Here is a 13,255-nt window from a genome sequence, read left to right as displayed (position 1 = left end):
GTGTTGATGTTCTCTCTCTCCTGTGTGACACCTCATCTGCCATCCTGTGCTCCCACAGATCTTCAGCCAGGCTGACACCTCCCTCAAGCGCTGGATCCTGGAATTTGCTGCAAGACGGAAAAAGGCCGAAGTTCGAAACGGCATCATTAGAAATGACAGTTTGTGGGATAAACTTTTCTTTAATAAAATACAGGTAAGTGATTTAAGAAGTGAGTCTGAAGTCAAAGAACTCTTGTTTCTTCTAGCAATGACTGGTTTTCTGACAAGGGAGTTTCAGACGGTAGGAAAAATTCCTTCATGGATAGGGTTGTCAAGCATTGGAACTGGCTGCCCAAGGCAGTGATGGAGTTACCACCTCTGAAAGTGTTAAAAAAAGGTGTAGATGTAGCACTTGAGGACATGGTTTAGTGGCGAAGATGATGCTGATGCTGGGTTGATGGTTGGGCTTGATGATCTTAGAGGTCTTTTCCAGCCCTAACAATTCTATGATTCTATGATTTCTTAAAGTTAGTGTGGTCCACTTACCTGATGATGAACTGGGGGCAATCACTTCTCACTAGTGAAAAACAGACTGGAAAATGGAATAGAAAAAGGGAACCGAGCACAGTTTGTTGCAGCGTGAAGTTTTGCCATTTTTTTTTTTTATAAATAAATATTTATTTTTATATTTATTATTTTTATATTTTTTTATTTTTAAACACCATGCATAATGTCAAAATTTCAATTCTCTCAGGATAACTTTTCAGAGGGAAATGGTGAAATACAAGGCAGGCTAAGATGACATTTGTGACATACTTCCTCAGCAGCACCAAGAAATCACTAATTTATGGAAGAATGCCAAAAATTTTTTGCAGCTCTCAGATAGGAACTGTGCCCCTGTGGGGGAGGAAAGGATTGTACCAAACCTACTCCAGGGATGGAATTCAGGAAGGTGGTCATGAAAAGAGGAGTCACTGATCAAAGAGATGCTGCTCCAAAGTTTTCTGCAAAATCCCAGCAGATAGGAGTGGATTTAGGGTTGGGTTTCAGTTGGGCATATTCAAACCTGCTTTTCCTCCTAGGGAAAGAAGAATAAGGCTGTAAAGAAAAATGCGCACATGAATCATGGTTCACCAACCATGAGAAAAGAAATCAGAATGCCCTCCTGTTTGCCACACATCTCAGTAAAAAAGAGATTAAATTGGCTTTAAACCAGTTTTTTTGGGCTCTGTACTACTCCAGGAGGCTCTGATTACTTCATTTTTTTAATTGGATGACTTATCTGGAGACGTGCCACTTTATTTTTAACTAAAGAAACTGACTGTACTTGTGGTCTGTGGATTAGTTGTCCTCAGTGTGCAAAGATAGCAGAGTTCACCCAGCCGGGAGCGAGCCAGGCTGCATATTGATGCAAGGGTTGGCGAGACGGGCAGACTTAGTCAGCAGTTGTTTGCTTTTGTGCTGGGTTTTCTTTTTTACTTTTAGAATAAAGAAAAGGAAATGAAGGGGGAGGAGAAAGAAGTAAAATGGGGCACAGGAATTGATGTAATACTCTCCAGAAATATTTGAAGGTCATCTGCCTTAGAAAAGGGACAACATTATTTTAGAGGGCTTGGGAGGCAATTCATTAAAACCAACGAGGTGTAAATAAGCAAAGAAAACTGGACAGGGGAAGAGTCTGTTTTTCCCAGCAGTTCCCAGAGCCAGGTCTGCAGCCTGCCCAGGCAGAGAAGTCACAGGAGCTGAGGCTGAGCAGCTTGTCCTGCCAGGGATGTGGGCACTCTGGTCTCTGTACACTGAATGGAGTTTTATCCCTCAGGAAAGCTTCAGAGCTAGTTCGTATTTCCATTCATGGCCACATCACAGAACCACAGAATGGTTTGGGTTTGAAGAGTCCTTGAAGATCATCTAATTCCAACCCCTTGCCCCATTGGGCAGGAAATCCTGCACATCCTAGAGAGAGCATTTTGTGCAAATTCTTTGTAAGCAATGCTCATGGTTTTGCCATCTGTAGTAGTTTCTGATGCTTTCTTTTGTTTCCTCCTGCCACCAAACAGGCAAGTCTCGGGGGGTGTGTCCGCATGATAGTGACAGGTGCTGCCCCAGCGTCCCCGACTGTCCTGGGCTTCCTCCGCGCGGCCCTCGGATGCCAGGTGGGTTTGTGTGACTGTTCAGGGATGCTCATCCACTGCTAGCAAGGGAATACCTGGTATTTAAGAAAGGAGATGGGTTAGACCCTCAGAACTGCATTTAGGACAGCTGTACTAGGATGGATCCAACAGTAGGCCTTAGGGCAGCCACAGAGTCCTGGTACACCCAGAGCTCAGTGGGGTGGGAACAGTCCTGGGATGGCAGTAACAGGCAAGCGATGTTTTCATTCTGGGCATCTCCCAAAAAAACCCCATAGGCTCATCCCACCCACCTCTCAGCACCAAACTGAGTATGTGCAATTAAATGCGTTTGTGAAAGTGCTGGGTACTTCATTACACAAGCTTTATTCTATATATAAGTGGAGAGAGCTAATCTTCAGATGTCAGCCTAACCCACTTAAGATGTCCACTGCGTTATTTCTCTGTGATTAGGAATCCAAAGGGAACTAAAACGTCTCATTTGAGAGCCTAAAATTAGTCAGGGAAAAAATAAAAAGGGTAGATTTTCAAAATGTCCCACAAAAATACCCTTTTTTCCCACTAATAAGTTCCTCTCATAGTGTAGCATATGTCTTGACTCAAAGGCTAAATGCTCAACTCATCTTCTCCCTATTCTCAACGTTATACAGCCATGGTCTTTCCTAGACATGTAAATGGAATTTTATACACAGTAGAAGCCAGAGACAGTGTCCCCGTGGCAAATGGGCACCCACACATTGCAGCTGCAGGCTCACAGGACTGTGCAACAGAGGGCAATGCTTGGGATTTCAGTTTTTAATAGCGAAATCTTTTATGATCTTTTAAAGATACCTGTCTCTTTGTCAGGTTTATGAAGGCTATGGCCAAACAGAATGCACAGCTGGATGCACCTTTACAACTCCAGGTGACTGGACCTCAGGTAATGATTTTCTTCCACCATTTGAAGAAATAAAAGAAATGCACATTCCTTTAGGAAATTCTGGACTGTAACATCAAGGGCAGGTTGGATGGTGCTTGGAGAAACCTGATCTAGTGGAAGGTGTTCCTGCCCATGGCAGGGGGTTGGAATGAGATGAGCTTTAACGGTCCCTTCCAACTCAAACCACTCTATGCTATTTCAAAATAGGTTTTATATCCGAAGAAGAGGTGTTGGTATTTAGTTTCAGTAGTGCAAAACCTTAATTAAGGAAATTATTTCTATAGACACAGCTCCTGCAAGAACATCCAGTCTATCTACAACTATGCAAGTAACTAATGATAAAATGCTAATTATTGTTTATAGGAGAGATGACCAGTGACTTGATAACTTTGATTTCCAGGTCATGTAGGAGCCCCTTTGCCCTGTAACTTAATCAGATTGAAGGATGTGGAAGAACTGAATTATTTTGCTTCCAAAGGAGAAGGAGAGGTAGCAAATCACATTTTTGTATCAAATTCTCACTAGGTAACACTGTATGAAGTAGTTATATAATTATAGAAGCATTTTACCTTTGTAGGGTGCATGGTTGCTGATGTGTTACATAGTGCAATCAGGAAAGGGAAATGGCAGTTTAACAGTAGAGCAGCAAAGAATTAATGAAAAAGGAGCTGTGGCAGTACTTCCAGCCTGATTCCTTGAACTGCTAAGACTGAATTAATTAGTTCAGCTAAGAAGAGCTGAATTGCTGTGATTTCTACATTGCTGTCATTTCTATACTACCTAAAAATTAAACTTATTGAAATAACTTTGTTATTTTTAACTGCAAATGGAATGCAAATCAACTTCAAGCAAATCAGTTTTGCAAATCCTACTTCATATTTCCATTAGCTTGAAAAAAATCCATAGATAGTTTAATAACCCAATCTATTTTAGTTTCATGGAGCACAGTCATTAAAATATTTCAAATTTTGTGAGTTACTACTTAACTTGTATTTATAGCAGAATAAGAAAATAATTCATCATCACCCCTGGCTGTTTTGCAGATCTGTGTGAAAGGACCCAATGTATTCAAAGGTTACTTGAAAGATGAAGAGAGGACAGCTGAGGCACTGGACCAGGAGGGCTGGCTTCACACAGGAGACATTGGAAAATGGTTACCTGTGCGTACTGGACACACAGAGTTCTTATGGCAATTGTATTATCCCATGTAAATTTTAGAGGACTGAACTTAGGTTTCCAAGCAGGTCTGTCTGTATACAGGATTAAGTTTATATTTGGCAGAATAAGCTCGATATGTCAGTGAAGCATTTGAAAGCACAACAGGCAAGTGAAAGTTCTGTTAAAGACAGACTGCTTGCTGAGTTTCTGTGGTTAAATAACTTCTCTGGGAATTCTCATTTCTTTCTCCTAACAGAATGGGACCCTTAAAATTATTGATCGGAAAAAGCATATATTTAAACTTGCTCAGGGAGAATATATTGCACCGGAGAAGATAGAGAATATCTACATCCGTAGTGACCCTGTTGCTCAAATCTATGTCCATGGAGACAGCCTGCAGGTACAAACCCAGTTTTCAGAAAATCTTACTTTACTCTTTGTAGTTAGAAGACAGAGAGCTGGGCATGAATAGAGGGAAAATGTGAGTGGATCACGCCACATTGCCTCCCTCCTGCTTTGGAGTTGGCCGCCAGCCAGGCAGGACCCTGAGCAGCTTAAAGAATGCTGTGGCCAAAGATGAAGCCTTTAAGTTGGCTGTGGTGTCACTCTTTGGGTTTCCAGTGCTGTCCTTTGCCACCATGCCTGTGGTAAGCCAAGCAAAGGCAAAGCCATTGCTGCCCCCCAATACTGCCTGCCCATTCTGACATCTTGTTTTGTTAATTTGCACATTTATACACACACCTACAGCTTCTGAAACCATGGCAATTCATCCTCTGCATTCAAGGCTCACAAGCATGAGCCTTCCCTTGGCATGAGAGTTTGCCTGGGGCATGCAGGGCCATGTGAGTTATTAATGTCCAAGAAAACACAAACCCAAACGAGGATATTAAACCTGCTGGTAAATGCACAGTCACAGACAACCGTTTATCTGAGAAAAAGGCACAGACATCAGAATGTACTTCATGATGATATGTTAGCAAATTATTGATATAATTAAACAAGAAGGGGTAAACATGCAGAAATGCAGCTGACTTGTGTATTCACTTCAATGTAGAGCCTGGAATGTGGTTCAGCTTTCACCTGCAACTCTCCTTCTCCTTTACCTACAGGCCTTCCTGGTGGGAATTGTGGTGCCTGATTCCGAAGTTATGCCAGGTTGGGCAAAGAAAAGAGGGTTTGAAGGAACATATGCAGAACTCTGTAAAAATAAGGTTTGTATCTGCAGTAGAGACTTTTTTTTTTTTTGGTGGTAGCAGTATGTGTGCACAATACTGTGTCTAGGAATGATGATCTCAGTGACAAGAATTACTTCCTCACTGAACATTCAGCAGGGTTGACCTGGATCCAGTGATGTGTGTTGACTGGTGGTACAGACCTCTGCCAGCTCTAGTGTGGGGGGCCAAGAGTCTGTCTTGCAGAGAACAGTACAGCAGGAGGAGAGGTTGTGTTTGCTTAGATTTCTTAAATAAGACATCACTGGTCTTCTCTGTGGTGATCAGCAGCAGGACCAGAGGGAAGGACCTAAAGTTGTGTCAGAGGAGGTTTAGGTTGGATGTTAGGAAAAGGTTTTTCCCAGAGAGGGTGGTTGGGCACTGGAACAGGCTCCCAAGGGGACTGCTCACAGTGCCAAGTCTGACAGAGCTCAAGGAGCATTTGGACAACACTCTAGGGCACATGGTATGACTCTTGGGACTGTTCTGTGCAGGGTTGGGAGTTGGATTTCATGATCCTTGTGGGTCCCTTCCAGCTCAGGACATTCTATGATTCTATGAAAAGGACCCCAGCCTTAAAAACATGCTCTCTAATACTGAGGAACTGCGTTGGATCTCATCAGTGAATACTGATGCCACTGAACCATCCCACTGGTGTCTGTGAGCAATAATTCTGCATTGAAGTCTGGCAGATGGCTGAAGGATTGTAAATTTAACAGCTAGGTCACATAGCTGGTTTGAAAACAGAACCTTACTTTTCATACCAAGGGGAGACTTAACATCACCACACTCAAGTTTAATGTTTATACACTTTAATAGAATTTTGCTAATTACATATTAACTATTATTAAGGTACTTGAACTTTACTCAGAAACATGTTTTTTGGTGAACAGTGAGAATTAATTGCATGTAAGGTTGACTGTGGTAGCTCATGAGGAATTTCTGTGTTTTAATGCAGGAACTGCAGCAAGCAATAATGGAAGACATGGTACGGTTAGGGAAGGAGAGTGGACTTCACTCCTTTGAGCAGGTAAAATTAAACACATCATTCAGTGTGGTCAGACAGGCAATTTGTCCGTATAGAAGAGGGATTTGTCAGCATATATTATGTTACTACAAATCTTTGTTGCAGCTGTACATGATGTTTTTGGAAAGAGCTTTATTGCTGGCAAGTTGTATTTATTCCTTTGGAAAAATGTATTTGCTGTGATTCTGCTTCCCACCCATGCTTGAAATTTGAATTAAATTTAGTGAAAGTTTTGGGTGCAGAGGTCAAAATCTAAACTGGGGACATGGACACTCTCCAGATTGACAAGCAGAGGTCAAGATAAACATCTGTAGGAGTCTGACTTTTCTGACACTGAAAGCTCTGTTAGAAATTGGGTCACTAATTACTGTGCTTATACCTGACCTCGAAATGCTGCTGGTTTCTTTATTTTCAGTCTGGGCACTAATTCTTTCCTGGCGCTTGTGTAAATATTTCTGCAATAGAGCTACAAACACTTCAGAAGGAGAGATGTGTAATCAACCATAGATTACATAGCATTAAAAACACAGAAAAATTATCCTCCCCATTTTAAAATGTCGAATGCTTGTTTCTGTTAAAAAAAATGAACATCTTATTCATTACATATAATTAGCATAATTTTGCTTTTGTTTAGACTGTTTCTGGGTGATAATTCTAATGAGTAATTCACCATATCGGAGTGGAGCAGAAGCATCATTAAACATAACCCTATTAATCTTAACTTCTCGGTTGCCTATGCAAATGGAATGATAACAAAAATAAATTTATTTTAAAATAATTCAATGTAAAGCATAGTTTTTAATGCACATAATCTTCTGTGCTACTAAGTCTTGTTTGCCTCTGCCATGGTCTTCACAGTATGAAATATCCTCAAGTAATCGATTCTACCAGCAGTTCTCAATTAATAAAGTATAAAGTAGTGAGGAAAGCCTTGTCATCTTTCTAAAAATTAGAATAAAATAACAATACAATAGAATAAAAATTACATTATACAGTTTTCAAAACTAAAGGGCTTCAAAACTTATCTCTGTTGCAATATGTAATCTTAAAACCAAACTTTGAGCCAGATACTGTGGCTAATGTTACCATGGGATGGGATCCCCTGTTTATGGGGATACTCTTTATCATCCTCATCCTTTTCTGCAGCTTGGATCTCTGTCTTGGGAATGACAAGTCTGGCTTCTATAACCATTAGCTTCCAGGCTCTGAAAGCCAGTGCAGCAAATGGGGGAGCATTAATAGCACGAACACTAATTTATAAAGGATGTCATGGGGGGTGGACCTGGACCATGATGCTTGCAGAGAAAGATGAATCACATATCTAAAGGAATAGAAAATGGATTTTCAGCCTATATTCCTGGAACTCCCAGCTGAACAAACTGCAAAGCAGTCAGGCTTGGGGAATCACAAAAGCAGCAGATGGCTTGGGAATTTTGTCTTAAATCGGTGGACTCTGACCAGTCACGCAGCAGTTTTCTGCTTTCTCCCACACCAGCATGGGAAGGAAAAGCTTGCTCCCATCTGTGCTGCCAGGCTCCCTGCTGTGCTCAGAGCCACTGCTTCGAACAAGGACAGCCTTTTGAAATGCCATTTGCACAGTCTAAAAGATTTGTGTCACTTTAATTAGCTAAAATTCTTCCACAAAGATGATCATCGTGTACATGCTTTGTGCCTGCAAAGCTTCACAATAATTTTGCAAGATTGAATCAGTGCTGTTTACTTTTGCAGTGCGGTTAAGGTGAAGTTGCCTAGCACAACTCCCCACACTTGCCCTCACCCCCACTGCCTTTCAGCTGTGTGAAACTGCAGTGATGGTATCACGCTGTCCCTTGTGCGCTGCCTTGCTGTGCTCTGGCCTTGGTTTCATACAGAAAAGAGGTTTATGTGCTCATTCTGTTGGAGAGCTCCCTTCTGCGGGCAGGGGAGGGAAATCCTGGGGACTCAGCAGAAGAGTGCCCTGGACTTGAGGCACCACCAGAGGGAAGCACAGCAAGGCTGGCATAAAAAGTTAATGCTTACTGAGGGTGATGCCTGTAACCTTTGCTATAAATATATCCGTCTTTTATTTTAGGTCAAAGCCATTTATATTCACTCTGATATGTTCTCGGTGCAAAACGGTTTGTTGACACCAACATTAAAGGCTAAGAGACCAGAACTGAGAGATTACTTCAAAAAACAAATAGAAGAGCTATATTCAAGCATCTCCATCTGAAATAATGGGAAGAATCTCCTGAGTGATGGACTTCATAGCAATATTAGAATAATACTCAAAAAGTACAGAGCCAGAACGACACTGCTGAAATGGATAAGCATCTGAATCTTACATTTGAGCCTTTCATTTTTCTAGGATTTCATCACTAAGCATTTTTTCCCTTCTTCTTGCCATCAGGTGTGATACAATTTCTTTTTTACTCTAGGCACACAGTAGGGCACTACTACCAATTACGCTAAATTGCCACAAAATACGCAGAAATTTCAATCTATGACCAAGTAAATTATGGAAGCATATCTTATTAAAATTACAAACATTTCTAATTAAAATAGGGAAAATTTTAGGTATGTCTGTTGATATTTGATTGTATATAACCTAATATATTAGAAACTAAAATAGTGGATAATTCAATAATGTGGTCTACCTCAAATAATCAGTGATTAATGGTGAAAGTAAAAGTCTATTTTCTCTGATTTGGAACTTCAAGCTGGATATTGGTTTATATAATAAGTGATAGTTTTTATATTTTTCAGGACATAAATGGCATTGATTTGATTTAATCATTGATGACCTAACAACCAGAATAGAAATAGGAAGGAATCTCCCACTATTTGTACTTAATAGACTTACTAGTATATTACATCTAGTGGATTAATGTTACCTTGAAATTACAAGAACAGGGTAGGAAGCGGTAGCATAGAATTCCCTCTATTTCTTTTTCATCCAAACACAGTTTATCCATGGTATGCTGATTCTGCATTAGGGCTCCTTCAGTCCAGTGCAGTCATGGAGATCTGAACTGCTCAAACTGAGAAGGTTGCAAAAGCATCGCTGGCTCTGTGGTGGCTTTAGGTGGGAGTTCACAATAATCCTTATGCTCCCAATCCCTAATTTATTACTTTACATGCTGCTAATACTGCATAGTCCAGCTGGACTAACTCCAATTCAGAAACAGCGCTAAAGAAATGGAGCACAAGGAATTAAGCTATGATTCTGGATGGGGCTTAGCAAAATGAAAGGGTTTGGGAAAATGCCAGCCTGAGGTGCAGCAGTGGAGGGCATCCTTTGTCTGGCCATGGAAGGGGAAGGAATACTGCCCCGAAAGACCCACAGGGGTGGGCTAAAGGCTGTGTTAGCTGTTGCTGTGCAAGGTGTCAGTGTATGGCAGAACAGTGGATGTGGTGGCAGAAAGGCCTGCTATGTTCAGACATCTGGAAGCATCAAATCCCACTGGCATCACTTCAAGTGGCCTCTCTGGAATAAACAGCAAGTTGTCTGGATGAAACCTTAGATTTCTGTGGTCATCAGAAAGGGGATAAGTCTCACAAGGAGTATGAACAGACTCTAGAACTCTCTTTTGGTACAAAGCATGGTACGAGGCAGAGAAAACTCTCATGTCAAGTTGCTTGAATACTTGGACTGTTGGTGGTTTCTTTCTGCTAAACAGGGTCCTAAATATCTGTGTGTATTATACTAACTGATGTTTGTTGCACCAGTGCATACTAGCATGGAGCTGTGCCTGCTAGATCTTTGCTAGGACAGTGGAAGCACACTTATTTTCTCTCTTATAGTAGAATCCACTGTAGACTTTTGAAGCTAAAAGTTTAAATTTTTAATCTAAGCAGTATTTTCTCTCTGAAGTTCCATTGCATGCTTCCAAATTAAATAAATAGAATTAATGAGTTAGTATTATACGAAGACTGATTTATTGCAGTGATTTCAGAATTAAAATGATACATAGGAAACTGTATCAGTAACATAATGACTCAAAGAATGTGGCAGTTTGATTTATCAACTGTGCGTTTGTCTGAATCCCTTTATGTGCCTGATTCCTCATTTGATTCCAGTGCAATGACTCATACCAGTCCAAAGCAAGTAAAGAAATATCTGAGATCTGATGGGATCATACATTCATTTTTCACCAATGTACGCTGCAACAACATCCCTGGGGAATTCATGTGCACCACATCTATAGGATAGGGATTATTGCATAAAATCTGGCTCTTTAGGTCAAGTCATAAAGGATTTTCATCTCAGTGGAGTGTAGTTCATATCCTTTTTTGTATCAGCCAAAAGACAGTCATTACATATACAACCTTCGAAGCAATGGAGAATTAAATTCAGTATAATTTCCTATTTTAATGCGAGAGTTTCAAAATAAAAAAAAACCCAAACCCTAGTCATCTAGGTAAGTAGAGAAAAGCTATTTTTCACTGATTTTTTTTTGCCATTTGAATTTAATTTATTTTTCTCCTAAGATGATTTCAGGCTTTTTGAGACAACTAAACTCTGTATAAGTATAGAATATCCCAATATGAGTTTATTTACAGCTTAGATGGCTGTTATTTTTACATATATGGTGCTGAATAATATATCTATTATTCTTCTTTTGGTATGTGATGCAAAATGTCAGATGCACTAGAGCCAAATATATGAACACCAAAAGAATAAGAAAGAAAAAATGCAGACTTGGCCACACTTGGATGATGCAAAAGCTGAGAGAAATTGTTGTCACACCAAAAGTGTGAATGCTTTCAGAACTTGTGAAAAATTATATAAATAAACTAAAAGCTCTCTTTTATACTGGTATAATCAGATTTTTCTCTGCAGGTCACTCTCTCAATATAATCATAATGATGTTGTAAGAGATTAACACCTGAAAAAGAGACATGCATAAGGCATGAGATAGGCTCAATCCTGCTTCTCTTCAAATTCTGGGAATATTTATTTTGTACTGAGCTTTCTTAAACTGAAACACTTCTTGTGACCACCAAGGAAAAATCCCCAGGGCTGTCCAATAACCAGTTGTTTGGTTTTAGGTTGCTTTTTGTTTTTTTGTTTTTTTTTTTACTCTAAGATAACTAATTACAAAATTAGTTTCTACTATTCATCTTAAAGAGTGGAGACTCTTTTTGCAGTCAGTTTTGCTGTCGCAATACTGCATTCTTGGACATGTTAAACATGGGAGGTGCTTCCTGGGCCTGGTGCTATGCCTATGGAATCACTGGAAGACTGTCTTATATATAAAAAACCAGACTAAAATACATTTTCCAGGAAGAGATTCTTGCTTAGTTATATATTTTGTATGTTCTTTGCTTGATATATTGCACAGAGAAAAATATGTTCTGCCAAAATGCACAAAGTGTGAGCAGAAACTAGACCAGAGTCTTTAACCCCATGTGGGCGGGAAATACATGGAGTAATTCTGTTGTGAAAGGCACATTTGCAGGTTAAAATGCTTGATGCACATCAGGTGAGACAGAGATGGTGAATTTTTATTGATAAAGTAGCATTTTGCAATCTGTCCTAACTGTTAGTCAGTATCTATCACCAACAGTAAAGTCCAGTCTCATTTTTGCCATGAATATAAAATCCTTGTGTGTAACAAAATAATCTGACTTAAATATCTAAAAAAAACACCTAACTTAGACTTTTTTTTTTTAGTTTTACATGTGTTAAAAGCACAAACTGCTGATCTATATGTAAATAAATGCTACAAGATGAATGTAAACTGGGAAAGAATATACTATTTTTGCATGGTAATAGGTTACTTAAAGACCTCTTGATGCCTTAGAGAAAAACTGGAAAAGCATATTATTTAGAGGCAATTCTATTGGCATACTTTTTGTATCTTTAGTTCACTTTGGTTTTCTCTGGGGGGAAAAAAATTCACAATTAAATCATTGTTTCTTCTTGTAATTGATGTTCTTCAGTATTTTGCACATTTGGTGGTATCTATACCAGCTTTGCTCCTATGAAACAATGAAGCTTTTCAGAGAAGAAATCTGGATGCCTGTAGCCCAGAAGTGAAGAAGTTTTAGATCCCTTGAATTCCTCCAAAGAAAAATGTTTTCTGAGGCACCTGGAGTCTCTTTAAGCCCTTCATTTCAGCTTTTTGTTATGTATTTTAGCAAAGTACAAGCAGCCAACAAATGAGGCGTTTTGGTAAGTGTTGCCTATTGTATTTTGAACTGAAAGGGAAGGGGGTAAAATTTAACATATATGTGTAAAAAAAAAATCTTAACTGTTATTAAAGATTTTTCAGTTTTGTCATATTAGCATGTATATGAAAGAGTCATCTATGGAAACTTTTGTAAAGAACTAAATTCCCACCTTTCTCAAGACTGCTCATAAGATTTTCTCATGGACTGACATACAATAAAAGCTCTTTTATAAAATCTGTTTTTCCTCCAGTACTTCGTCCACCATCAGTATGAAGTCATTTGGAATGTGTGCCTAAACTAAACATAATAAATAAAAATAATAAATTATGTAAAATAAAGTAACAACCAAAGGAGTATTGGAACGTGAGACTGATTTTAGCAATCTCCTATGAAAACAAATTGTTGCAAAGTTCTAGGAAGATGGAGCAGTCTTTCTATAATGGTTTCATTTTTTAAGATTTTAAATCAGTAATAATATAACCAAATGTTTATGCTTGTTTAATATGAATTGACAGTTGGGAATGCATAGTATTTTTTCAGACTGTGTCTAAACCAATAAAGTTTTAAAGCATTCAGGCTCTATTCTGTTTTTTTGTGTGCACTTGTATCTCCCTTAACTTGGAAATCCAGAAACGCCTGGAAGTGTCCAAGGCCAGGTTGGGTGGGGCTTGGAAAA

At 39.4% G+C, this 13,255-nt stretch overlaps 1 protein-coding gene across 1 annotated transcript in view; it reads left to right on the top strand.

Annotated features, from left to right (window-relative positions):
* ACSL6 (acyl-CoA synthetase long chain family member 6) overlaps positions 1–13,095 on the top strand; it is a 32,210-nt gene extending 19,115 nt beyond the window's left edge. The window contains exons 12-20 of the mRNA XM_069029089.1: positions 59–193; positions 2,037–2,132; positions 2,955–3,027; positions 3,428–3,516; positions 4,071–4,187; positions 4,442–4,585; positions 5,295–5,396; positions 6,355–6,426; positions 8,495–13,095. Coding sequence (XP_068885190.1) covers positions 59–193; positions 2,037–2,132; positions 2,955–3,027; positions 3,428–3,516; positions 4,071–4,187; positions 4,442–4,585; positions 5,295–5,396; positions 6,355–6,426; positions 8,495–8,635 — 969 coding nt within the window. The 3' untranslated portion in view covers positions 8,636–13,095. The remainder of the gene's footprint in view (positions 1–58; positions 194–2,036; positions 2,133–2,954; positions 3,028–3,427; positions 3,517–4,070; positions 4,188–4,441; positions 4,586–5,294; positions 5,397–6,354; positions 6,427–8,494) is intronic.
* Positions 13,096–13,255: the final 160 nt, after the last annotated feature.

This window comes from Aphelocoma coerulescens, chromosome 13, assembly GCF_041296385.1.
Source record: "Aphelocoma coerulescens isolate FSJ_1873_10779 chromosome 13, UR_Acoe_1.0, whole genome shotgun sequence".
Classification (NCBI taxonomy): Eukaryota; Metazoa; Chordata; class Aves; order Passeriformes; family Corvidae; genus Aphelocoma; species Aphelocoma coerulescens.
The sequence above is the reverse complement of the archived record's forward strand: the minus strand, read 5'-3'. Positions and strand labels throughout refer to the sequence as shown.